This window comes from Echeneis naucrates, chromosome 1, assembly GCF_900963305.1.
Source record: "Echeneis naucrates chromosome 1, fEcheNa1.1, whole genome shotgun sequence".
Classification (NCBI taxonomy): domain Eukaryota; kingdom Metazoa; phylum Chordata; class Actinopteri; order Carangiformes; family Echeneidae; genus Echeneis; species Echeneis naucrates.
In genome coordinates, this window is record NC_042511.1 from 3,161,350 (window position 1) to 3,188,916 (window position 27,567).

Below are 27,567 nucleotides of genomic sequence, written 5' to 3' on the forward strand. Positions count from 1 at the left end.
TGCAATTCTCAGAAAGAAAAGAAAATTGTTTCTGATGTGTGTGCGTTTTACTATACTGCATGCCATCATTTTAATTCGTCCCTTCTCATGTCTTTGCTTTACATAAGGAACATACTGAATCAAAAAGCATAATCTATTCAGCTGTAGAATGTGTTCTCAGAGTGGCTTGGAGCTTTGGAAAATCAAGTATGTCAACTGTTAAAAGAAGAATATTACTGGAGAAGAGAAACAGAACTGTTTCCTCATGTCCACAAATCAATAAATCATTTAAGAAATTGCTCATAGCAGGCTGTGGCGTACACTTATATCACAGATAAGGGGCGCTAGGGGTTCAGATCAGATCTGCTTGCTTTAATGCATTGCACTGCTTCCATGTGATTGGCTGGTTGTCTGTTCTGTTCTGTTTTTGGTAAATGTGTCTTAAGACAAGACAGGTCTCTGGAACCCAGTACGTTTCCGTTTTAACATGATTTAAGTGTTCAGGAAAACCCTCTTGCATGTTTGACAACCTCTTTCAAAGCAGATGTGAGACAGGCAGCATGATCACACAGTTTGAACCTGAGATAAAGGTTGGTACTTTGCTGGCATCCAAATATACATCACACCTTATTTGGACAGTATTTCTGTAATTCAAGTCTGTGAAGTGAGAAAGTAGTCCACTAAGTTCAATGTGACTCTAATAATGCAAGAAGTTGTTAGTGTACAGCTTGTGGGGGAAGGTTAATCTTACTGGGGCTTAAACCTAATACAGTACTTTAATGGTTCTTTGTTTAGTACAGGCCTGGTGCTGCACTCTGGTTAATAATCCAAATAATTGTATATGAATTAGATTTACTTAATGTATTCAGTGGATCAACTGACACACGAGGAGAAGGTGAAAGTAATTTGATTGTTAATCATTAATTATGATTGCAGAAAACAGAGTAACACTAACATATCACCTTTTAAGTGGATTTGGCAAACTAGCAAGCGAAGAGTTGAGTATTTAAACATTCATGATGGTCCAACAGTGTTGTTCTTTTCTAGTCACTTTCCAGCTCTGATTTTGGTCTCCACAGCTGCTAAATGCTCAGCTGTGTTTGGCTGCCTGTTATTTGAATCTGTAAGCTGTTTGATGCTAAGCAGATAGTATAGCTCTGGTACTGAAACCAGCTGAAAACAGTAAAGTTGTGAGGCACACAGCTAGATAATGTAGTGAAACAGCCTGTAAAGCTCCATAAAGCCAAGTGGAGCCACAGATATGGTGGATACTTCTACTGACATACACATTACATTTTACAAAAGCAGCATTTTCATTTGTCAAACTTTTGAAAATTAATTCCAACCGTTGTTATTATTGTATTCATCATATTTAAATGTATCTGTGCTGGAATCCAGGCTTTGTAAAAGCAAAACTTACAGCAAAAAAAACGGCACGAAAATAAGATAGCACATCTGCATCTGTTTATTCAGTTTATCAGGTTCCCGTGTCCAGTCAGCTTTTCAAGGTCAACTCAATCTAATCAAGAGGCCAAATGATAACTTTGTGAGATAAGCCTAAGTTTGATAACACCAGTAATTTCTTAGAAGCCTTTCCAGAGAGTCCATTATATACACACAGAAATCCTCTGTGGTTTTTATAGTCCAATAATAAAGCATATTTGTGCATATCACACCTGTGGTAATGGATTTTGTGCAACCTGTTTGAATTCAAACAAGTTATAAAAGCAACACTGACAAATTATGGCTTTCTGAAATTGATATGACAAACTCATAAAAAAGTGTATCTTTACAGCTGACTCAGTGTTTATGTATGTTAACATAGTCTGACTTATCTTTGTGTTTATTTATTGTTATATTTTATTTAGAATGTAACTAAGTTTTTTTTTTTTTTTATCTGCTGCTGTCTGGAGTGAGCTTTTGCCAAATTAAGTTGGTTTTTTTATGCAATGACAATAACTGGCTGTGGTAGGCCAATATTCACTCTCTTTACTTTTGTTCTATTCTCCAAGTCTCTAATATTCAGCTATTAAGTGCAGATACCGTTAAAGTGTAGTATCAACTTTAAATAGAGGCAACTCTCCAAGCAGCTCTCAGTATCAAACACAACCAAACCAAAAGTTTAATAAGAAACTAGTAAACCATGACTCTTAATACCAGAGCAAAGCCTCATCAACTTTTATACGTTCTCCCTCTGTAGTTGAGCACTTGTTGAGGATTTTCAGTGTCACTTCTCTGCAGAGATACAGAGGATAATGATGAAGGATGTCGAAAAGGGGAGGGGAACTAGGCCACTTCTTGTCTTGTCACCATCATGTGCTCGCAAGCTGGCAAGCTGGCAAGCAGGTAATAACAACAGAGTATAATTAACACATAACCACACACAAGTATGCTTGAGTTTTGCTCACTTCTCCCTATGAAAAATTATTTCATAATACAGACTGAGGGACTGCATTCCTGTGTAAGTGTTGGCATTGGCTTTTTAATTCTCGTGAGCTTTATGCATTGTAAAGAAGACATATTGGCGGCTTAGGATCAAGGATGTTATATTGACTGGGAAGACACACTTCTCTCCCTCTTGATTGGCTGTTTTTTGTCTATTTTCCGAGGTAAATGAAACATGTCTCTTTAACTCTCAGTCTTACACAGCATGCAATTAAAGGACATTACCATCAAGAGGATTTCATGTTTTCAACAAGTGCTGAAGTATATTCAGTAAAATACACTCAACTGTCAGGTTATAAGGTACAACTAGCTGTTGCTCACTAGTACAAACTGTGTGATCATTTTGCAGGCTGTAGTTTGTAGAGATGCCAAACTGTGTAGACATTTTGAAAGTCATTTTACAGAGAAATGCTGACAGTGCTTTTGTGTCCCTCTCTTTATAATACATTTGATGAATCTCTTTGATTATTCTGAGAACTATATGCAAAAGTAAAACCTGGTGATATTACCATAGTAACTTAAGTGCACTCACGCAGGAAAAGCCTCACTTTCTGTTCCACTCTGCCTTTTTCCTGGTGCTCGTTAAAGTCACACAAAGCGTCTGTGTCAGTGTTCTGATTTGGAGTTAATACGATGCTTCCTCCTTCATCTGGAAGCTAGTGTGGCCTTCAGAGCAATGCCATGATGTCACCTCACTGTGACTGTGTGTATCACATGTGAGCACACACACACACACACACACACACACACACACACACACACACACACAGAGTAAACACTACCTCCATTACTTCCCTCCGTTACCACTCTATAGACAGCATTGCATTGTTTCCAAGCCAAAATTACCACATCAGCAGCCCTCCAAATACACCCCACATCCTTCGCTCTCAACTTGATGACAATGAGGGAGAAATCCTTCTTTTGGAAAAGGAGAGAAGGGGATTTCTTCTCTCTCCAGTTCCCAGCATGGAAATAACTGCCGTGAGAGCTTTACTAATTGGCCTCTTAATCTTTTGAAACAGCAGCGAACGAGAGCAGCAGAGAGGGTGAGATAGGTTGAAAATGAGAATGATATGGAGAGGGAGAGAGAGCAAAAGAGAGAGTGGGTGTTTGCGTGTGGGAGGGGGGAGGTTGCTTATGTATAACAGTGTGTGTGCGCATACATGTAGATATGTGGTGGAGAGTGTGTGTGTGGTCTGTGTAGGAGTGTGTGGTCAAAATGTGTGCGCATCTGTTTGCCTGAATGTGTGAATGTGTGTAATGTACAGTACTGTGTATGTGCCCCTGTGTGTGAGCGTGGGTATGTTTCTGTCCGTGTGTGTGTGGTCAGTGGGGTTCACCAACACTTCCTGATGATTCATCAGTGGAAAACACAATTAACTCCCTCACTGCCTCCCAATTATTTCCGCAGAGGAGATTAAAGTCTCCCAACTGAAACGATGAACAATTGGGGACGGACAACGTTTGAATCAGATGTTCCACTGGTCAAACATCCAGTGCTGCCTGTTTTCGCACACTTGGAGTTCGCTAACAGCTGTCAGCTGCACGGGCCATATCCATCCAGTAGTTTTTGTTGTCTTGTTTTCTTTTTGAATCATTCAGCCCCGGCTGCGTTGATCGCGGGTGTGTTGATTATCACCTTATCATACAAATCAATTGGCAAACGTGAGAGGGAGATGTGATAGAATTGGAGGAAGAGGAAAAGGGAAGAGGTGTTAACCTTCTGCAGCAGCTGGGTGGAAGTGGGATAGTCTCCATCTTGGGATTTATGAGGAGACAATTAAAAAAACAAAATCTATAAATGTTTCTGACTATGGTTGGACAGATAGCATCAATATCCAGGGCTGTACTCATGCTCCATACTCACAATTAGTTTGACCTGAAAATAGCAAAAGCAAAACTGCCCCAAACAGCCACATTCTGATCAATTTGCTAATAAGCTGCTCTGCTAGAATTATAGAAAGTCTTATCTTAGATGACCTCACTCAAATTGTCCTGAACCACCTCAGAATCAAACTAAATATCTCTAATTGTGTGTGCGTGTATGTACATTAACATTATCATCTTCTGCTGCCTTTCATGTGTCACCACCGGCCTTGATGAGCGAATGAAACACCATAATGATCCACCACGCAACGGTCCAGAGCAACTTTTCACTCTCACCTGATATTCTTGTAACCTGGATGAACATGATGACTTTGCAAAGGTAAAGGAATTACAATACACATGCAAAAACTCAACTAGGGACAAGTAGTGTTAATAAAATACTGCAAATATGATACATATATAGTGACATAAAGATGAAGGAATACAAGCCTAATGAATGTTTCCTTGTGGAATAACTGTTGCGGTGATACCAGCACAACTGCAGTGCCACAGCTGATGATACAGTTGCTCTTGCTGTTAAGATTGTGCTACAAGTCTGTCTGGCCAGTCATCAAACTCAAGTGTTTTCAATGCCTCTTATATTACTTCCTGTTTCAGTACAGTGAGGAACATAATGGATCTCATCCCCGTTACATCCGTGCCCGTGTGTTTTCCACAGTTTCTGTTGTTGTAGCGTTAAATACGTTATTTTCCAGTTTAATCCCACTCAGTGGTGCTGAAGTCTGAGTGCAGTTTGATTTGTGAAGCTCAAAACTTTAAGATGAGCTTAATGTTGTCATTGACCCCAGATTTTATGTTGCTTGTGGTTTTGTAGTGTAGAAAGTTTTGACTTGTTTCTATATTAGAAGAGGAGATTAACATGGTTTTCTGTTATGTTTACTCAACTAAACCACACTTCACTGTGCTTTATTCATCAGATATGCATCGCAAAGGCATTTCTCATTGTCAAAGCTCATTACTGTAATATTTCCTGCCTGAAACACTGAAGGGAGTGAACCGGTTGTAGAGTGTTAATCTCTCGGGCCATTGCCTTGTTGAACTGTTCCTGTAGCCTCCTTGTCTCCTGAAAATCACCAGTGGAGGCACCTCTTTGACTTTAGTGCCTTACCACTCAGAGAGGGACAGTTCCCATGATGTTGAGAAAAATGAAGATCTGAAACATTATTTTGATAATAAACCCAAGTACACATGAGCCATTGGAAGAGCTTTTTTATTATTATATTTTTTCCATGTTTAATGCTCACAAATAGACCAAATGCTGCTGATACCAGACAGTCTGCTATCACAGTAACACAGCACAGCTGACACATGTTCACACATTCACACTTTCATATACCCCTCTGGTTCTCTTTCATAATCTTGATACAATGGCTCTCTCAAACTTTGATGTGTTTTGTGCTTGAATGTGAGCAGTTTGGACCTGGAATGTCCCCAAAAAGGCCTTGAATTCACTGTTTAGAAACATGTGGGAACCCTGTTAACGGAGTCGGAAGTATTCAGGTGGAGCAGTTTTGCTGTGTTTTGTCTTAAAGCTCTGATAAGGAAGCACAAACATGTCTTTTTTGATGCAGAAACATTATTTAGTTTATAATTATAATTTCTACAATTAATGCGCCGTGTTCCTCATTTTTTAATTTTTCTAATCAAGCTCAACAAATATGTGAATTTTACCACTGTCCCCAAAATGACTTTACATTCAGAGTAGCAGTAGAAATCTGCCTTATAAAACCAACCTCGCTCAAGGCTGTCTTAGTATTCACTGTAGAAAAGTTTAACTGAGTGAATTTTGCAGTTTCCCAGCTGCTTGATAGACACAACCTTGTACTCCCAGTTCTTGTCCTCTATCCCAGAGGACTGTTTCCATCAGTGTGCAGCGAGCCAGTGCACAGTGAACGTACAATTTACTATAAGATTTTTAGAGGGAGCTGAGAACTGAAACTGTCTGTCTTAGCCCAAAATTTCACAACTATTTCTGGAAAGTAACTGGTGACATTAGGATGATGTCCTCTGGCCTGTGGCCCAATAATCTGTGAGTGAGTGAGTGAGTGATGTTTATAAAATATATTTTGCCTTTCAAAACCAAGACAAAACTTTGAAATTCCATGTTGATGTAATTCATTTTTGTATGAGTCAAAACATGTGATTTGATCTTCCTCCAGATCAAAGGACAATTGATTTGTTCCTTTCACATCCGTCACGAAGACAAGAAACATACATCTCATGTTTCTCTGTCATCATGAGTATTTGAATTCAGATTGAAATACTGTATCATATCTTTTATGTATTTATGTAACAGAACTAGGAAAGCATTAGGAGTAATAGGAGTTTATTGGTGCAACATTTTGGTCATTTTAGCAATCTAATCCACAAAGTGGTAAATCAAATCTGTGGGAGGTCCAGCACTTAGTGATGTTGATTCTCTGTCTTCATGACTGAGAGTCCACACAGTACAGAGGCCCTGTGTTGTCTGCTTCCCAAGCAGACCCTAAATAAAGCGTTCTCTCAGAGCCTTGTGGGCTGTGATGAACAGACGGGTGGGGAGGTTGGTGGGGTGTTGGGGTTAGCAGTGGATATAGGTAAATGCCAGCATATTTGAGATGGTAATCCAGGAAAAAACTGCAGTTGGGCAATCACCAAACATTCATGTTTCACACAATAGGTTTTGGCAGGTTTCCAATAGTGGATTTACTCTGGATTTAACGGTGAAATCCATTCTGACTTTCTATGGAAAAGGCTTTAATATTTAATGTCGGCCGGATTGAAGAGAGACGGGAGGGAAAAATGTGTGTAAAGGGTTTTGGGTTTTTTTTCCACCATGTGCTTGGTTTTGTGAATTAATTCGGGGATAGCCCGTCACCCCCACCCTGCTCGTAAAAGTTTTTATCCCTCACTGGATTAACTTTTATTGCCTCTCTGTCTCTCAAATGTTCTTTTTTCTTTTTGCTGCTCATATCTCCAACACCTTCTTCCCAAAATCTGACTATTATATTTTAATCGCAGTCTTTCCCCATTGGTGGCCTTCCACACTCCCACAGGACAGTGTTTTTGGTGGGAAAGCTTTTCTGGCATTGACTCCACCAGACACTGCTTAAGTGCTGCTGAGCAAGGTCACCAAACAGCAGTGTGGAGCAAACTATACCAGGAAAGCAACTGGGGAAAAATGTACAAGTAAAAAAAAGTGATACAACTTTTCCCTGGCTTGTTATAAATAGACTCCATAAAATAAAAATAAAATGTCTACTCCACTCGGAAATTTATGTGGGAGAAAAAGAAAGAGGAGGAGGAGACTATAAAGTTTCAACTGCATTCATCTTGATGCCCATATAGAGAGTTTCAAAATGCAACTAGCAGTGTGTAATTACAATGGAAGGCTCACTTAATGTAAAAATTCAAATAAGAGGTTAGGGCAACGTTTCATTTGGTAATTAGATTATTTTTAATCTAATATTTTTAAGTTTTTAATTATTTTTATCAAACAAAACTTTTTAAGGCTGTATGTGTTGAATTAATAATTTCGATGCCTCCATGTGGTAGTATCAAATAATAGTTTCAGAGAGCAGAATACATTTTTACTGGATCTGCCTAATTTTGAATGGAAAGTTCATCATCATGGAGTTTATTTACTATCTATACTTTGACCGTTGATTGAAAAGGAACATGCATCAAATGAAATTGACAAAACATTTTAAAATGTGTGCTTTTCCATTCTGTCTGTTACGGTCACTCTTTAGCTTGGTACCAGGGAGATTTGCTGGTGCAGAAAAAGACAGACAACAGAAGAAAAGGGAAGAAGACAGAAGAGAACAAGTGGGACACATCACAGCAGATTCTGCTGCCAGAAGGAAGTGACAGCAGCTTCATGGCACAAGTGTGGCCTTTCAAGATCCGAATCGGCTCTGACCCATTTCCTTTCCATCATTCCGGTTCTTTGTCTGTGTGTCTGTCTCTGTGTGTGTCTGTGTGTGTCTGTCTGTTGGTTGCACTGAAGCTGTTCAGGGGAAATGAAGGGAGAGAGACAGAGGTGGGTTTCTCTTCTGATGGTATTAGCCTCTGTCAGGCTAAATGGGCTTTAATTGGGGGGCTGTTCTGTCCAACACTGGCAGGATTTTCTAGCCACACATGCGCTCAGTCACCCCCACTGTCATCTTCTCTCATCCAAATAGGCTTCATCTTAACATCAACAAGCGTCTTATCTCTGCTTCTCTGACTCTCACTCTCTTCCAGCTTTGGTTGTTTTCCATTCTCTTTCTCTTCCTTTTCCCCTCTTTCCTTTTTACTCCTCGCTTGCTCTTGTTCGTGTCCTCACAGGAACCTTTAACACTTTGTCAGTTTAACTAGTTTTAAATAACTCTGTGTATATGGTTGAATTAAGGGTATTGTGTAAACAGCTGTGCATGACAGATTGAGACAGACAAAGGGAGAGTAAATGTGTACGTGCATGTTTAAATACTTGAGGTGGATTTCCAGATTCCAGCACTGCTTTATGAAGCTTTAGCTCTGGGAAGTCTTTCTCATTCCCCCGCCAATTTACTCCACTAAAGAGTGGATGAATGTGAACTACTTTCCAAGTCAGAGATTCTCAGTCTGACACACATTAAAGGACCACACTGGTGGTGCGGTGTGGTGATGGTTATTGACTGCAAACTGCACATAACACTACTGCCATGCAAAAACACCTTGTGTAGCAGAACCCTTTGAATTGACAGTTAATCATTTATACAACGATAATTCTTCTGTATAATGAGGATCAGTCCTGTATGGATTTCAGTCCCAGCAAACTATTGAATATTCAGTCCAACTGTTATCTAATTTGGCGCCAACATCGTCAGAACAATATGATTTGACAGTGCCTTAAAAAAAGTCCAAGAAAAAATATTCATGTCTTTTCAGTGGTTTCTGAGCTGAAACTTAAAACTATGTGGTGGAGGTTAGAGAGAGATTTTGTTTAAAAAAAAAAAAAAAAAAGTTTGTATAAGACAGGATGCAAACAGCACTCTGGTGTCTCGGTCTGCTTCTGCTGCTCAGAAACAACCGTCATTATTCACGCTGTCAAAAGCTGGCTCAAAACTGTGTGAACCACTTCAGACCCGCCAACATTTAGGACAAAGTGTTGCATCCCAGAGATTCCTGTTCGCACACCGTTTAAAAGACTGCTGGAAATGAAGAATTTCGGTGCAGTGAACCTGTGACCTCACACAGTGCCAAACTAAATTCCCTGTCTTTCCCGCTCCCTCCTTCTCTCTGGGCAGTCAGTTTTTCTGTCTGGACACTCATTAATGAGTTTTATTAACCAGCAATTATACACTGACATGGTCACCAGCCTGCCACACACACACACAGGAGGATAATTTCAGGGAGAAGCCAAGCCTCTGACTTTGTGAGCAACTTATTCACAAAAGTTTTTTTTTATTTTTTTTTATTTTGGTAGGTTATGAATTAACCCGCACAAAGAGTTAATTATTAGTTATTACTGCCTCGGTCCTTCTTGATGTACAAGTTTATTCATCATCATCAGCATCAGGCCACTACACGGCTGTGTCACGATCCTTTGCTGTAGTTTGCTGCCCCCGCTGTCGTCTGTTATGCAAAGCGCGTTCTCGGTGTGCTGCCACGGGGACGCGCGCAGCTATATCCTGTGACTGAAAGCATCTCGGCTCCATTCACCCCGGGAATCACACCACCGAGGCGACCTGACTTCACACTCTCCATTCTGTTTCCAGCTTGTAGCCTGCTCGACTCTCCTCCTCGTGTTCAGCTCCTTTCTGGGAGTTTCGAATGGAAAGGATTTAACACACTTTGGTGCTCAACAGGCTGCAGGATGCGCAGACTGAAGGGATTATTCTGAGGACAAACTGATGGATACTGCTGGATGTGTGACTGCCAAAGAAAAGCTTTTTTCCCCATTATTATTTTTCCCATTGGACACCTGTTACACCAAGAAGAGCAGCTGGACGCCAACTTCGCCTCAGTTAGGACCGATGGTTGGATGACTGAGACCTAAACCTGCTTTATGGTCCCTGATACGGGACTTTGGAAAACCAGCCCCCCACCCCCTCCTCCTCATTCTCTCCTCCAGTGATTCCCACTGAATGAAGGAGCAGAACAAGTTTGAAGCTCTGCCCCAACCGCACTTCACTCAGGATTTTAAAGCTCATTTAAGTTTTATAAGCGCCTGGCTCGCTCTTTTGTGGAGCTGCGGTGGTGGCCATTTCTCCCGAGGGATGATTCTGGGCTGCCGAGGCCAAGGAGCGACCGCCCGGCTCCTGCAGTGGACCACCGCCTCGTCCTGGTGCCTCTGCAGCGGATCTGAGAGGAGATGAGACCCGCAATTTACCACCTCCTCGCTGGCTGCCTGTGCCTGTTGCGCAGCGCTGCTGAGGTAAACCCGGCGGAGACAGATGCCGACTGACAGTTGTTGTTGATTTCATTCAGGTTTTATACACATTTCCTGCAACTCAAAGGGAAAATTAAGGAAACACATTAAAATCGTGTCTGCGTAATTACGCACGTGTTTCCTCTCCCCTTGGCGCAGTCATGGTTCGGGTTCTCACTGTCACTTTAGGCTCTGAAGAGCTGGTTGCAGCTCCTCACAGTCTCTGCTGGCTCGCGTTCCTTCTGTCCACATCCCGTAAACCCTGTCTCGTTGACTTTGTCCCCTCAGGAGTCTCCTCTCCCCCGGGAGCTGTTGGAGCGCCTCTCCCGCAGCGACATCCGCAGCATCAGCGACCTCCAGCGGCTGCTTGAGATAGACTCCGTAGGTAAAGCACTTCATTAATACAACTCTCACCCCTAAGAGCTGTGTCTCTGAGCCCAACTGCACAAGGAGCTTATTCAGCAAGGTCACTACTAACCTATGAGCATTGTAATGTAGCAGCAGGACTCACCCACTCTGCTGGTTTCCAAAAGCTCATTGAAAAGTAAAATTAGAACTTGTGGATTTGGATCATCGTAACTCTTTCATTTCACTACTGGAATCTCTGGATGATGCTCAGAGTCCAGCTGCTTGAGTTTACTTAGACTTATCAGAGGCTGCTTATAGTGAACACAGAATATCTAAAGATGGCTTTACCTCCCAGAGTAGTTGTTCTGGAGGAGAAGTAAAAAAAAAAAATATATATATATAAAAAAAGCATGGTGAGCTAACAATGATGTCAGCAGGTGTCAGGTCTTCGACATTATAAGGTCTTTAAAGGGACGTCTGCCTGAGTCACTGCAGATTGTCTGGAGTTTTAAAGCAGGCAGTTGCACTATGGCTGCTGTAGTGTTCTGGAGCCTCACGTAATCTAAGGAGTAAAAGTCAGGCTATCTATATTTGTTAAAAAAAAATACTTCTTGCAAATTTATTCAGGTTAGTTTTGGTGTGCTTATCCCTCTGGAAATAAACTTTCTGCTGCATCTGGAAAGGAAAGCATTCATGGCTTTATGATTAAAACTTAACAAACAACTTAAACTACATCTTTAATGAAGAGTTTCTATATCAGTGTACTCATTACTTAACGTTCTCCTCTAAAATAAAATGCCCTCCATCTGTTCCCATTTTCATGGGCTGAGAGGAATTAAATGTGACTTTTCAAACTGCAATTGCTGTATGTAAAAGGAAATAATAATACTTAGAGAAAAAAACATGATATAAAAGTAACCACTTTACATAAAACCAATATTTGCCTGCAGTAAAGACAGTTCTGATTATCCAGGTAATAAATCAGAGCAGATTAAATAAGCAAAGAGAGACATGAGGAAATAACTGGCATAAAACGGGAGTAATTGAGTCAGACTCCAGATTTCAACCACAGACACTTTTCATTTGCTCTGAACTTCTCATTGCCTGTGAAAAATAGTCGATTCATTTTTTTTTTCCTTGCTCCTCCGAGCAGTGCCACCATTAATCCTGGCATCATTGAGATGCAAATGTCGAGTGTGACGGCTCCCTGGCTCGGTGGGGGTCAAGTGGCTCACTTCATTATGCTGTTGTCATGCTGCCCATTATTGGTTTGAGAGCAGGGCTCGCTGGAAGGCGGCTGTGTTGCTATGTATAATTCATGCTCAAATTCCTGCATGTCAGGGTGAGCGAGAGATGCACAGGCAGAGAGAGAGAGAGAGAGAGAGAGAGAGGGAGAGGGAGATGTCGGAGGAGGACTTTGTTGTGTTTCAGAAGCACATTGTGTATCTAGGCAGGCGTGTGTGCATGACTGCTTGCTCACACACAAGAGACTAAGACTGACTGGTGCACAGTCACATAAAAGTGTGAGCTTTGGTGTTCAATATCAAATTAAAACAGTCCTGCCTTTGGGTTATACCAATGCATTGACCATCAGGGACAACTCCACGGGTTGTCTGTTTGTTGAAGCCTATGGGAAAATCTTTCCCTCGATACCTCAATTAACATTTTCCTAATAAGTTGATGATCTCAATTCTCCACTTTCTCCTCCAAATATGTCTTTCACTTCTTCTTGCTCCAAAAAAACCAACATGGCGCAGATCAAATTAAAAATCTTCAAAACAGCAGCTTACAAAACATGTCATCATTGTGGGTTCCCACTTGATGCTAACAAAGAGAATAATAAATTTAAATATACAAAAAAAAAACCGCTGCAGTCAAACAGCTCAATGCTCATGATGAGTCAGTTTATTGTCGGTCTGACTGGTGTGTGACAGTGATTGGTTGAGATGATACTGGCTCGGTGTGCACTGCATGTTATGTGGGACTCATATACATGAGCTTGCTTTAGGTATTTTACTATGAATCCTCTCTTTGGGGCAAGTCAAGTTAAAATGAACTGGACACTGCTGGCAATAGCTTGATGAAAATAAATTAAATTAACAGCAGTTGCCTAACAATCGTTGACGAGTACAATTACAATTTTCTGTGCCGGCCTTGATCAAATAATCAGGTCACATGATAACCACAAATAAACCAGAAATTTTTTCTGAATATTTGTATAGCACTTTCCATGGTATGCAAAGATGCTCTACAGTGAGAGTTAAAATCAAGGGAATAAAATATAAATATGTAAAATAGATCAGCATTTTCTGGTCTAAAGCAGAGTAAACACCTTTGGTACAAAAAAATAAAAAAAAAAAGAATCAGGTACTCAGACATGAACAGACAACATTCAACCATTAGGACAAGAAATATAGATGCTTCAAACTCAGTCTCCATTTAAAAAGCTCAGTAAGTTTGATAATCATTTCACAAGTCCTGGCTGAACAAAACAACATCTTTCTGCTGCAGGGCTCTGACGCCCCACCAGTGACCTCAGTGAATTCTTCCATGTGTGTATCCGTGTCTTTAGGTGAATTAGATTTGAAACGTATCTGATGTTCGTGCTGATTTGCTGCATTTCTCACCGTCTGCAGCTACAGAGAACCCAGTAACCTGTTGACACAACAAACATCATAACTCAGTGAGACATAAGTTGAGAGATGCCTCGAACAAAGAAATTACTGCAGCATGTTAACATCCCAAACATCTTCTCACTTTCCTGCTGTTGGCTGCCCAGTCAGCTGTGAAGATGGTGCAATAAACAGACTTTTCTGCTTTTGGCTTGACCGAAACTTTGGTCTATATCAAGATTAGAAAAACAAAAAAGAAAACAAGGTCAAATGTTAATGCAGTTTTAAGATGGTTACTAAAGCCTTTTAGTTCTCATGATTTAGGAAACCCCTGGATCTTCATCCAGTGTTCAGCCTTAAAGGGAAAAAGCTTTGGAATAAACTTTTTATGTTTCCCAGAAACTGAACATCTTAAATCCAAATTTTCCTGTGAATTGTAAAGTCGAATCCACGTGTTTGACATAAGAATGGCAATATTTATGAATGGTGTTGTTAAGAGTGAGAGTGTATGTGATGTCTGAATGTGCGTGTGTGTTGTTTTGTCTCGGCACAGAGAACGAGGTGATCGAGGAGACCAAACACAGCCACCACAAGGACTTCTCTCACAGCTCCCCTGATCTGAAGAGAGCGCACACACCCACAAGACACAGGAGGAGCACGGGTAACACACACAAAGACACACACTAAAGAAGAGTGAGAGTCTACAGATGGATTAAAAGTTGGTTTATTTCACATTGGCATTATTTTTCATAAAATCATGTGCTGAGCACTGGAGTACATCTTGTGATTTCCAATAATGATTATACTTTCAGAACATAGAAAAAATGGTGTGAATAATAATAATTAAAACTAAATGATGCAAAATCAAAAACTCTTGACTATATTAACACTCCTATTGCCCCAAGATGTGGGATGTTTTCAACACAAAATAATCCTCGGACAAGAACAGCTTAGCTGTCACATTTGTATACTCTTGTTTTAATTTATACTGCCATTCTTTTTTTCAGCCAGCTGGTTCTTGTCAAAATCTAATCTATCTAAACATGTATTACATCTTCATATTAAAAACATTTCTGAACATGTATCAGACATTCCTAAATCTGTTTAAAGAAGAGCTTTGTAGGACGATATGGAGTTACAACATCTGATATGGGTCAGGAGAAAGTTTCAGTGTGCTGGGCTCTGATATCAAAATCTAGGTCATAAGGTCCCAGACTTTCCAAAGCTTTCCAAAGCTTTAGTCAGCAATGAAGTTGTTAAATCAATCTGGAATTTAACAGGGAGCAAGTGAAGAAGGCGAGGACCAGAATCATGTGATTGTACCTGTAATAAGATGGAGTTTCTATACCCTTTGACCTCCAGTGGTGGAAGAGGCCTTGCCAGCAGTGTGTAAGGTGCGGACAACGATCTATGAGATCCCGAGGAGCCAGGTCGACTCCACCTCGGCCAACTTCATCATCTGGCCGCCCTGCGTCGAGGTGAAACGCTGCACAGGCTGCTGCAACACCAGCAACATGAGATGCCAGGCATCTCGGAAGCATCACCGCACAGTCAAGGTACAACGCACAGTTTGTGCGCAAGGACAACTGACAAAAAACACAAAGGATAGTTTTCTGCACTGGATTGATACCATAATACTGAATTTTCAAAGAATAGTGTCAATAATTTGTGTATATTTCAGCTTTAAAACTCAACTTCATCTCAACTCACCTTACAGAAACCCCTCAATTAAATAGCCAGTGAGTTATCATGACTTTTTGTCGCTGTGTTTCTCTTTTTGTTTATCACAGATGTTTGAGACCAACCAGCAGGGAGACAAATGCTCACTTCTGGTATAAATCTGATTCTAGACATTCTCATGTTAAAATCTGAGACAGAGGCTCAGACTGTAGCTTCACTTTACATAAATAGGATGTGAGAAGCAACAGAAACAAACACAAAGACAGTGCAGTAACCAAAAAAGACATTTTTGTTATTTTTTCTGTTCTTGCTATTTCAGCATGCTGGCGTGTTGCTTGTAAACACTCAAACATTTTATATCACTCTACAAACTTATGGCATGTAAATACACAACCACTTACTTGAGGTATACACTCCACACCTGCCAAAAAACATTTACTCTCCTTAGCTTATGTGTGTGTGTGTGTGTGTGTGTGTGTGTGTGTGTGTGTGTGTGTTGGGAAAGTCTGGCAGTGAATACTTTAAAAAACATAATAGCTTCATTTTGATCTCTGCCAGAGCTGGAAACAAGACTCAGTAAATCCCAACTGGTTTGCAATCACACCATGCCAACTGGAAGCTGACCCAGTGTGTATGTGTGTGTCTGTTTATTGTGCACACAGGAAAGGGGCACTTTTATATCTCAGACATAATGACATTTGATAAGCATTGTTTTCGAGTGTGTGTGTGTGTAGTATGTTGTTTAGTAATTTGACAGGTGTGGTAGCTCAATTTAACGCTATCTAGAAGACACTGAGAGTTGTGTTACCTCTTTTATATCAGACAAAGACTATCCTACACACAAAGATAAAAAAAAAAGAAGCTTGTGCTTGAATAAGAAAAGTGAAAGATAAAGAAAATGAGAACAGGTTTTGTGTTTGTTGCCGGAGGTCAAGGGGTATAAAGTGGAGACAGAGGAGGAAAGGGTGAAGTTGATTTTCTGTGCTTTGGCCTGCTGATACACAATCTGAGATGAAAGGACTCGTTTTTTGTCCGCTTACAGAGGAAATCAAAAATAAAGTCACTCACATGTGCGGAGATCCAGCGTTCGGAGGGTGAACAGTCAAAACTGCAAGATGGACTCGCTCATGGCCGGAGGGGATATGGCAGGGCTACAGTTCAGCTGGGGTGTCCAGATGTGAGAGTAAAATCATACGAGCATTACAGCCTCAGCCTCACTACCACCATATCAGGCTGTGAAGGTGAGGGGCTGAACTTCAGTTATCAGCCAAAGTGCTCCATGCATATATGAGCCGAAGTTTTTCCAGACCGTCTCAATGAGCTGGAGGCTCTGCATTTAGGTGACGATTTCAGGAAGCATGAAGATGCTGCATTTTCATATTCATGGTGATAAACAGTGAAGCTTTCTAGTAAAACGTCAGTCTCAGGTGACGTCCACATCGCTACAAACAAGGAACACAATAACAGTTTGCAGTGTTAACATATTGCACAGCTGCTTCAGGCAAAGACAGCAAGCTCAGCAACACTTTCAAATGTAATTGGTTACTCATGCTGCTTTCACCACTGCTAGTTAAGGCTGTCAAGACCCAATCGAGGGGCGAGCGGTTGTGACTACGTCGTCATTTTCAAAGGTCTGGTGTGCTTCTGCCTGTCCAGACAATCCCAGAGTTTCCCAACTGAGTCAGTGTCAGCAGCGTTTTCAGTGGACTCCAAAGTGAGGACAGGAGGCGAAAACTTTGTGGTGAGCAGCTGAGGTTTAATGGCCTCATTCAAAGTCATCCCAGATGTATACTGCTTCCCCGGGGACGGAGCCAATGGCTTTTTTTTTTTAATCGGTCAGCATCCTGCTTCTCTAATCTTAAGGACATTTTTTTACAAAACCACAAATTACATCATCATCAGGAAACAGATTATTTTGAATAAAGATGGCCGCTCACAGGGTCTCCGGACTTCAAACCTTTAGCTCTGTCCGCACCGGAAAAGCAGCTCCTCACCTCAGATGAACCTCCGTGGCTGCTCGGTGTTTTCAGTCTGCTCATCAGTGCCTGAGTCTGTTCAGACTTGAAGCAGAGATGTTGCACAATCAGACCTGAAGCTCCATTGACGTGGCTCTTCATCCGAGACTCGCACATCAGCATGCAGTGTATCTGTGTGTATATGTGTGTACCACAGTGTCGGTTTCTGTTTATAAATGTGTGTAAGATTAACACAAATCTACGGAGTCACCAGGTTCAGTCACGGGGCTTGTGTTAGCAGCAAGTGTGCATGCTTCGCTTAGATTCAATGAATTCAAACTTCTTGGCAGCATTTACGTTCTGCTTCATCAAAGAGCCAACACACCTGTGTGTTTACACAGGTACCGTAAAACATAGTTGTGATTTTCCAATAACGAGCTCACGAGGCATTTTGTCTGCAGCACTGATGCCATAAATGTTACCAGCTTTTTTATTTTCTATAGTGTTCTATTTGAAATGTTGCTCTGTATGAAATGCACCCTTGTTAATTCTCTTCCAGTCTCTATCTTAATTAAATAATTGATTATTAATTATTAATTATTTAGCCAAGCCCCCATTGGCTACTGTTGCTATATCGGCCAAGGATAAACAGTTCATCCTTGACTGGAGGCCGAGGTAGACTGAAGCAGGCTTCTCATCAATTAATTAATGTGTTCAACAAAAATAACTTTAATCAGCACGTTGTACTTTTGGTCGTATGTGATTGGTTTTGAAAAGGTTTCTTTTTACTCTTCTGTTTGATTCACTCTCTCTCTCTCTCTCTCTCTCTCTCTCTCTCTCTCTCTTTCTCTCTCTCACTCTCTCTCTCTCTCTCTCTCTCTCTCCAGGTGGCGAAGGTGGAGTACGTGCGGCGGCGTCCCAAGCTGAGGGAGGTGCAGGTGAAGCTGGAGGATCACCTGGACTGTATGTGCACCAACAAACGCCACATCAGCCCGAACTCAGACACAGACAACGGTGAGCATGCTGGAGTGTGTGTGTGTGTGTGTGTGTGTGTGTGTGTGTGTGTGTGTGTGTCTGAATGCATATATGCATTGGCTCATTTCACATATGAAGCTTGCTCCTGTCTGAATGTGTCTGCTGACACCAAATAAGCTGATAAGAGATCTAAAGTATTTACTGTGATATTCCTCTCAGCCTGAATTAGTTCTCCCTCAGGGCAACACCTACTCTCTCTCACACACACACACCAGCATGCTCACTGGTGTCTGTGCTGTTGTTGTGTTTGTAAGTTCTACTGTTGTTTCTTCATTAACTGGAAAATCACAGATTTGATGGACAAACCTCCATGTGAGTAAAACACACAAGTCTGCTCAAAGCAATAGAAATCATCAGCAGTTTCCAGTAATCCAGACGTCAACAGATCTGACCCTGCAGCAGCCATGTGATCTCCTGTAGACTTTCTGCAGGTCACATCCACATCATCTGAATGTAAAACAATCCCAATTCCAACATAAAGTAATGGTCTCATTATCTGCAGGACATTTTCTATGTGTAGCAAAATGTTTTACATTAAAGGGAATTTCATATTTTGTTGTTCTCATGCACTAACAGACATTATACGATACTGAGCTGCTTCTACACTGTGAGCAGAAGTTCATGCCTCACAAAGGTCATTAAAATGAAAAACAACTAGTTACTGATACTTTTATCAGCCTCACTTTGGCTGCCTCACTTTTGGAAAAAAGCAGGAATTGTCACGAACTATGAAAGATGAGTTCAGCTGTTCTCACATTCACCCCAGCTTTCTTTGTACAGGCATCAGGTGAAGAGAGAGAGACGGCTGACGGAGTGGAGGGGAGAGAGAGCGACAGGAAGCAGAAGCACCTTTTGCTTCACCACCCCGCAGCGAGGTTTGACCTTTTTTGAACCTCAACTTAACCTGGAGGACAAAAAAAAAACAAACAAACAAACAAAAAAAAAAACAAAGAAAAACTGAGAAGAACAAACTTTCAGACACAGACAAGCAGGAGGTTTCCTCTCCATGATTCCTCGAAGGAGAAAAGAAAAAATAGATGCTGAAATGCACCGGCAGAAGAGAGGTGGATTCTGGGATACCGGAGGACTTATTGTCTGCGTCTTGTTCCTTCTCTGTAAACCGCTCAGTGTCTCGGATTATAAACTGGATTGAATCCTTTCTAGAAACACTGACTGGGATTAGAATTTATACTCCAAGATTTACTCTTCCTCAGCTGAACACACACACACACACACACACACACACACACATATGCACGTACAGTATATCCCCTTATTTTTTATTTTCTTTCATTTTCTATCACTGTCTGTTTTATTTAGGTATGTTATCCACATAAAGAGAGGGGGGGGGAAGACCCTCCTTACATGTTACTGATACTAATAAACTATTTATATGAGAGCACACTGGAAGTGTCACCCATCAAAAACAAACAACAACAAAAAAAAAAAAAAAAAACTTGAGTGAAACAGATTTTTTTAGAAAGCGTTTGTGCAAGTGAGGGATTTCAGATTTGATTTGAAACAGAAAGAGGACCTGAACATGCGTGAGAGAGCTAACAGCTAATAGGTGATTTTTCACTGTGGTCTCACAGCTAACGTTGTTATTCCAAACTGGAGGAAATGACAATGGTCTCGGTAAAGAGGAAGGTAAATGTTTTCAGAGGTGACCTCATCCCGTCACTCGCAGAACGGCGAGGAGAAGGTGACCTCATATGAAAACATGAATCGCTCAGCCGCTCATTTAGTGCCCACCCTCATCGGCGTTTCAGTCTGTGCTGAGTATATCTGCCCTTTCTCACTTAATCATAGAGCCTTTATCACTGTTCTAATATTTTCCCTTGGCACCAGGTGAAGGACAGCGAGCAGTGGTATGCAGCCCATCTGCAAAAATAATATGTGAAGCTCAACCTCAAATACACGAGAAAAGACGTAAATACAATCGTGAATATTTAATCATATGAAGAAAACGTGCAGCAGCCAGAGATACACAGTAATTTAACTGCTGTTTTCGACTGCAGAGGAGAAACTGAACTAATAATCTTTCATTTGTATTTAAATTAAGATCAACAGCTGATTGATTATTGTCCACTCTTCAGTGGAGGATTAGCGGTGACCTTGTGCTTTAAAAAAGGGTCAAACATCAGCTGCATGTCTGCAGGGTGTGTCGTACTTACTGTACCATAAATACCCAAACAGAGCGTGGAGATTTGTTCTTAACCAAAGCAAAACACATCTTTAATGAAATATTAACAAAGCGTGCAGCTTCTCCTCAGAGCTTGTGACTGTATCTTACGGCCTTGGCGCTTGTTCCGGCGTCATCATCGTTCAGATAACTAGACGATCCGACGTAAACGCAACTCATCAACTGTTCACACCAGAACAATAACTTCCTTGTTGCATTTTGCCATCGTAAAATTTTACATAACAACTACGCTGGTTTTGGAGAGGCAGCCAGCCGGTTAGTAAAAACGAAAATTAAGAGGAGACTGTCGGGTTTGTTTCTTTTGGTGGTGAAGACATGATGTTTTTTCTTCCCTCGTCCAAAAACCTGAAGCCACGGAGCCGAACCTCGTGACTATGAGGCCGTTCCAACTCCCGCTGGTATCCCACAAGACCTGATGTTTCGGCTATTACCCTGCGGTTGCACGCAGCTCGCAGCCGCCTCAGTCAGCTCCGAATGAGCCCGACGTTTAGCACTTATTTGGACATGCTTTGACAGCCGAATGCATTCATCACAAAACAAATGTTTGTTTGTTGCAGTGGCGAAAAAACAGACGAGGCGAACGGTTGGATGACCTCATGCATGCTTGAGGTCTCTTTGCGTAACTCACTTTGCAGGCGTATTGCTCTTGGAGGAGCTGGTGGCCAACGACATAACCAGAGCGGGCAGATTTTTTAAATACATAAATTTTATAACTAAGTGGTTCTGTGTGAGCTGCACAAAGACGACACTGTTTGAAGACTTTTGGTTTTTTGGTTCCAATCTATCCATTTCTCAGAAACCAAACAAAGGCTGTAGTTTCATCTACCCCGTCCTGGTGATGCAGCAAAAATACCCAACATGCAAACGTGAAGGAGAGAGAAGCTTCGTGTCGGAATAATACAGCGAAAAGCAGTTGTTTTGTGTGAGAGGGAACAAAGGGAAGAGACAGATGGGGATAAGACTGTGTGTAACAGGGTCTGAGAGGTTGGGGGGGCGGGGGGGAATGAAAACACAATGTGTGTTTGTGTTCGTAGAAAAGAGACAGCGAAAGTGTGTCTTCGTGCGTGAGACTGGATAAAAGTGGGTCTGTGTGTGTGAAGCAGAGAGGAACTCCATCTCGCTCTAAAGCTCAGTTAAGCAGATTAACAACATGCTAGCTAAAATGCTGAGCGCTCTGCAGGTCGGGTACAACCCGATATGAGCTGAGTCCAACGGCCGCAGAACTCAGCTCAGATCGGCAAACCTCGCTGACGTAGATCTGATTGTGGGTCAGCAGCTTTTTCAGGTGCTGCTGCTGCTGTACTGTGATTTCACTCACTTGAGAGGTTCAGTCTTTACTGTCTACACTGAAATACCTCAGCGGCCAGTGAGATTAGCCTCACGCTGTCATGGTTCCCTCAAGTTTCCCCTCGGTCAAATGTCCAGATATTGTAATTATGGCTGGAGAAAAGTGAGAAAGTCTGGAGTGAGGAGAAAGTGAAAGTGAGGAGCTGTAAAGAGCAACAGCTGATGGACGGGTGAGCCAACATCCTGTTTTTGCTCTTTTACCAGCTTCTGCCGATGAGTTCAGTGACCGCCATCCTCATCTTGTTGGCAGCGGACTATAAAACAGGGCAGAACTTGACATTATAACCATTGTTATGTCTTCTCATCCTCCTGCTGTGTGTTTTCGCTGCAGGGATGAGAAGAATGTCTTCCTCTACCTCGTTCCCTCCCTGATATCCTCCCTTTGTCTCCATGTGTCAGCGCTGTCGGCCCGATGAACGCCCGTCCGCCTCCCTCACGCGGTTCTACCTGATATCACACAATGCAAATTTTCAGCTGGCGTCCACATGTCGATAATAGAGAGCAGCTCTCTCAAATAACAGTGTTGTTATGTTGTGTTGTCACCCTCCAGCAGGGGATGACAGCACCTTCTTCTTGTTCCGCAGCGTAACAAATCCATTTCAACATGTTGGTCAAAGCCATTTCCTCTGTTTGTGTATCTCCTCCTTCCTGTTTTCTTCCTTTAGGGCCTGCAGGTAAACCAGCTGCCTCCAGTGCCAGGCTCTTCTCAGAATATAGACACACAGGACACTGATTGGTTTGGAGATTTTCTACTGAGGACATGAGTCATAAAATGATGAATTAGTGGCCTCAAAAGCTGCACGACACACCGATCACGCTAACATGCTCTGACTGTTTTTGATTTGTCAGACCAGAAGAACAAAGGATGGGGACGAGGAGACGGAGATCTTCGAACTGCCGTGGGCCATTTTTGAAAGTTTGTCTTAACCATGTGTTGGACTTCCTCCTGTCGTCAGGCGTCACCGACGAAGACGGGTCCATCCTGGACTGGGCTGATATTCAGTGACAAACCCACTGAAAGGATGCATGTGTTCGGACGGTGGGAGGAAGCCAGAACTGCTGGATGGAGCCAGCACAGAGACGAAACCCAGAAGCTTCCTGTTTCATTTCTGTACATTTGTTGTTTGGATGGTTGGAATGAGGAACATGGATTTTATTGAGCCATTAAAACATCCATCTGAGATGTGATTGATTTTGACCTTGAGTTGGTTCGCACACGAAGCAGGTCCTCATCTGCTGCAGGTCTCCACGACTCTGCGGCCTCAGGGGAAACAGCTGCCTGATCACTATCACATCTGCCCTCACAACCTCCTCCTCCTCCAGCTCACTGTTGGACTCAGAAGCCTCCTCCTCACACAAAACACAACACAACAAAATAAAGCCCCCCTCCTCATCTCCCCTCATCACCGTCTCCGTTCCCTGCAGCTCCGCCATTGTCTTTGGTCGGGCCGGGCAGGAGGGCCTGCTGCTGCCGCTGAGAGTTTTGGGAAGCCTCAAAGAGAAAAGCAGCAGTGTGGCTGAGGAAGGGAATAAAAACAGAGAGGAGGGGGGGTTAAGTGCTTTTTGATGGACTCGCTGGAGGAGGGAGCTGGATTGTTAAAGGATTAAGGTGTGTGTCAGTGAGTACGCTGGCTGCGGCCATGTTAAACCCCCGCTGATATAATGTCGCACAGGAATATTACACAACATTGAGTCACACACCATTAAAGCATCCTCGGCCTCTCGCTGAGAGCTGCGACTTCCCTCCAACCTGTTTTGCGACCGTGCGTTGCGTGGAGATTAAGCCCGATGTCACATGTAGCCGTAAGAATGTCTGTCTATCACAGCTATTTTTGTGTCTGCCTGGCATGTTCTCCCGCTGTAATCCTTCTGTGGTTGTGTTCTCATTTACCACAAAGCCATTAAGAGCCATTGTGAGTAGAGAAGGAGCATCTGCGTGAAAGATAATATTCAGATCCTGATTATTACTGTAAATGTGAGACATGCAGCCTTTCATGTGTGTCTCATGCTGTACAGAAAGGCTTCATATATTTGACAGGTTTTGTTCTGAAAAGAGAAATAAGATTTCTAATGAATGTGAATTAAACCTCATTCCTGCATAAATAAGAAGTTTAATTAATACTGCTATTAATTGGAAAAAAACTATTTTACGTCCTCTGTGTTTGCCTTTGCATCATGACTCATTTTAATGATGCTGTTATCTTAAGAGAAAATATATTTAGATTAAAACAAACACACGTGGGGTCCTGAAATCCATCCGCTGCTGTAACAAGAGGATTAGCTGGAGTTTGCATGCAGGAATGAGGTCAGTTTGTGAACTCAGCGAGGCTCAAGAGATGATAATCGTGGGAATTATAGTGAAAGGAAAGCACAAAAGTTGAGAGGAAGTTTTTTTTTTTTTTTTTTTTTTTTGTCCAAAAAAATGCAGCGGTGAGCTCAAGTTACAGTCAAGAAGCCTTTTTCCTCTCCAAGTAAAAAAAAAAAAAATAGAAATGCAGGAGCTGTGTGAAGGCGATGATTAAATATCAGTTACACGGTGTGATATGAGACAATAAACCTCTTTCACATCAGCAGCTTTGACTCGTCACGGGAGGAGAAGCCCAGTTCAGCTGCGTTCAGGTGTCCCGGTTACTCAAAACAGAGCCAACGTGAGGGACGGCAGAAGGCTGGAACTGAAGCAGCTCGCTGAAACTCAGTGACCGAAACATCACCGGCCCGACGGCCTCCCTGAAAAACATTGCTCAGTCATTCAGTCAGTCATCAGGATGACGACGGTTATCTTATCAACCACATCACCTTCCACCACGTGGATTTAAAGACTTTAACTACAGCAAAGCCCTCACGTTCCCCTTTGACTTCTCATCCAGTGCCAGCATAATGCTAGCAATGGTTAGCATGCTAGCACATGGTGAAAATGGTGAATATTGCTCGCTAAAGTTGTGAGCATGGCAGCATCAGAGTCGATCTCCATTTCGAGGTCACAGTTCAATATTTCATTTATTTCTATCTGTTTAAAGGAAACGTCGTAGCCTTTTAGTTTCTTTGGTCGTTGTGCACTCGCCATCTTGGTTGTTGATTTGTCGGCAGCCAGAATAGCTCCTGTTCGCACCTTGATATGATTTATCAAAGTGCTGTTTGAGCTAAAGTTTGACGCTGGCTGATCGCTGTGAAACGACCACATCGGCCCGTTACAGCATATGAAAGAATGAGGGAGAGACTTTCCTCTGAAGGGACTCTGTACAGACCGGCGTGTTCGAATGAGCTCAGCCTTGTTTTGAAGCGCCAGTATACTCACACCATCCAATAAGGGCCCTGTTTTCACCTCCGCATTGAGCTAATTTGAATTATAGAGCTCTCTGAGTAGATACTAAAACTCTTGTCAGCGGTGAGAAAAGAAGGAGACATCAATGGGCTGAAAGGAACGAGGGGGCTTGTAAGGAGGAGAATATAGAGGCAGGGCAGTCGGGGGCCACCAGGCTGATAGTAAATCTGGTTTTATTATTGAATGAGCATTAAGAAAACAGGCTTCAGTGAAGTGGCCAGCAGAGTTTTTCACAAGCGAGAAACTCAAAGCATTCTTCTTGCATCCGACAGTCGGATGATTTGCCGCAGCACTAACGGGCACGTCGAGTTGACTTTGTCGCTACTCGACATCAAGAATCTCGTCTTCAAAGGAAGCAACGTGAATTCATTCACACGTTTAAAAAGCCACATCTGCATTTAGAGCCTTTTAAAGAACCAGCAGAAGGAGAGCAACGGCACTTGTGTGTTGTTGCCACCAACATAAAAGAAATAAATGACCATTACTTGACAAAGTGAGTAAATGTGCTTTATTGAAAGCTGCGTAAAAGAGGTCCGACTTCAGAGGACAGTGACCCGATGGCTTCCTTCTTTATTACCCGTAAAGCATCCTTTTCAGTCCTCTCAATGTGGAGTGCAAAGGACTTTTCCTATAAAAGTCAGAGGATGTGTTGCCTTCAGTGTGGAGCATCCAGCCTTCCGGTATACGAGCCGTGATTTTTCTCAGTTCTCCCCGTGAACGACACATCGACCATTTCTCCTCCCATCGCTCGCTCCCAAAGAAAGTCCGACTGCTTGTTCAGGGTTGAAATAACTCAACAGCAACTAGCCTTCTTTTTTTTTTTTCTTTTTCCTGGTCCCCTGGTACCTTCGTGGTCCCCAGAGACTGAATCCTGGATGGGTTTCCCTCAAATTGTAAGTCATATAATAATAACTCAACAAACGTCTGACGTTCTCATCGTCTTTTGTATTAAGTACTAATCAGTCACTATTAGCTAACTAGCTGAACTAACTGAACTTAATAATTGGCTGTTGGCTGTTGGCTGCAGCCGTCTCCTCAACAGATCCTCCAACCTGAACCTGACCTGGTCCGCCTCCACCTTCTGATACAACCCGCTGGACTGTGGCCTGAGTTCTGAGTCATCGTGGAAACAATAACACACAGGAAATTATCTGTAACTCTCAGTCAGGTTTAGCCAGTAACTTATATTATTTAAGTCTGAGATTAGAGGACTTTTGACAGTTACGATAATAAACACAAGTTTGTAGAAGAAAAACAAACACAAAACATGCATGAAAGTTTGTTGGCCGCTCCATCCAACCCGACCTTCGGGGTTTTTGTGTCATATATTACGTCACCTAACTCGCTCATTTGCTGATAAAAGTCGCTTGATAAAATATTGTGTCAGCTTGTTCCTCGAAGCGGTTCAGTCTCTTCATTCTGCCTAAAAGAAAATGAGGAGGAAAGACGAAGAAACGCTGACAAAACCTGCAGCTCAATTCTCTGCGGCCGCCGGCATCAATCAACCCAAACGTTTCCCTCTGAGAGAGAAAGAAGCAGCTGCTCGCCTGCCTCCTGAGGAGGGAGACAGTTAATAAGGAGGCAAAATGTTCTGAGGTGATTCACAGGTCTTTCTTCTGCGTCCACGTCAGGCCTCTGCCGCCGACCTTTGACTCCCAACCTCTTGACCTTGGCTTTGTCCAGCCGTCAGGTGCCAGCTTGCTTTCCGCGGGGATTGAGATTCCTTCAAGATGCTCTCACCCGAGGGGGTTCAGTATTGTCTTTCCGGGACAAAGAGAGAGAAATTTCCAATCAGGCACTGTCGTCCATATCCCATAAACAAAGCTACACACCCACAGACGCGCTACTTATTTTCCGGATGCCGTCGTTTGTCTTTCCTTTCCCCTTTCTCCAGTCGAGTTTCACGTTTCCCTCCGTTTGCGCGGTGAGCTGATTGCCAGAGAATTTCAGGCATCCTTCAGACTAAGACATCAAGACAGCTGAAGCTTTCTGCCCCCCTCCGTCCCTCCTCCCTGATTTGTAACATCTTGTGGGCATCTTGTCGGTCCCTCCTCACTGAGATCAAAGCGCTTCCTCTTTCATGCAGAGATATGAATATTTTTCAGGTTCCATCACAAATCATATTTGCCCACTGGCTTTGATACGGCTGTCCTCCCCAAAGAGGAATTCATATGATACCCCCCCCCCACCCCGCTCCTCCCCTTCTGTTCCTCATCCATCTCTCATCGCGATACATAATAACAGCATCAAAACTTCAACCCAGGGCTCGAGGTAATTCATCCCCGACTTCAAAAACAAAAGATATCCACCTTGGTGATGGTGAATTTGTGTCTTATTTTCATGTTGACAAAGTCACCGTGCGCTTTTCTCCCCCTCTGGCT

General features: G+C 42.4%; 1 protein-coding gene across 2 annotated transcripts; it reads left to right on the forward strand.

Moving 5' to 3' along the window:
- Nucleotides 1-3,655: 3,655 nt before the first annotated feature.
- LOC115049649 (platelet-derived growth factor subunit A-like) lies at nt 3,656-19,279 on the forward strand. 2 transcript variants are annotated; one of them, XM_029512030.1, is made up of 8 exons: nt 3,656-4,630; nt 8,043-10,690; nt 10,973-11,069; nt 14,198-14,305; nt 15,007-15,200; nt 15,435-15,476; nt 18,167-18,293; nt 19,095-19,279. In XM_029512030.1, the coding sequence occupies exons 2-8, from the start codon at nt 10,628-10,630 to the stop codon at nt 19,103-19,105; spliced, it is 642 nt and encodes a 213-aa protein (XP_029367890.1). In that variant the 5' UTR covers nt 3,656-4,630; nt 8,043-10,627; the 3' UTR covers nt 19,106-19,279. The 2 variants fall into 2 exon arrangements, with proteins under 2 accessions (XP_029367890.1, XP_029367900.1); XM_029512040.1 differs by lacking the exon at nt 15,435-15,476 and having other exon boundaries at nt 3,657-4,630; nt 14,198-14,299.
- Nucleotides 19,280-27,567: the final 8,288 nt, after the last annotated feature.

What these genes read in the sequence shown, in the direction of transcription:
- LOC115049649 (XM_029512030.1), top strand. Translation starts at nt 10,628, where the DNA reads ATGAGACCCGCAATTTACCACCTCCTCGCTGGCTGCCTGTGCCTGTTG. An exon ending in AAGACACAGGAGGAGCACGG is followed by an intron (nt 14,306 to 15,006) that starts GTAACACACACA and finishes TTTGACCTCCAG; the next exon opens with TGGTGGAAGAGGCCTTGCCA. An exon ending in AGCATCACCGCACAGTCAAG is followed by an intron (nt 15,201 to 15,434) that starts GTACAACGCACA and finishes TGTTTATCACAG; the next exon opens with ATGTTTGAGACCAACCAGCA.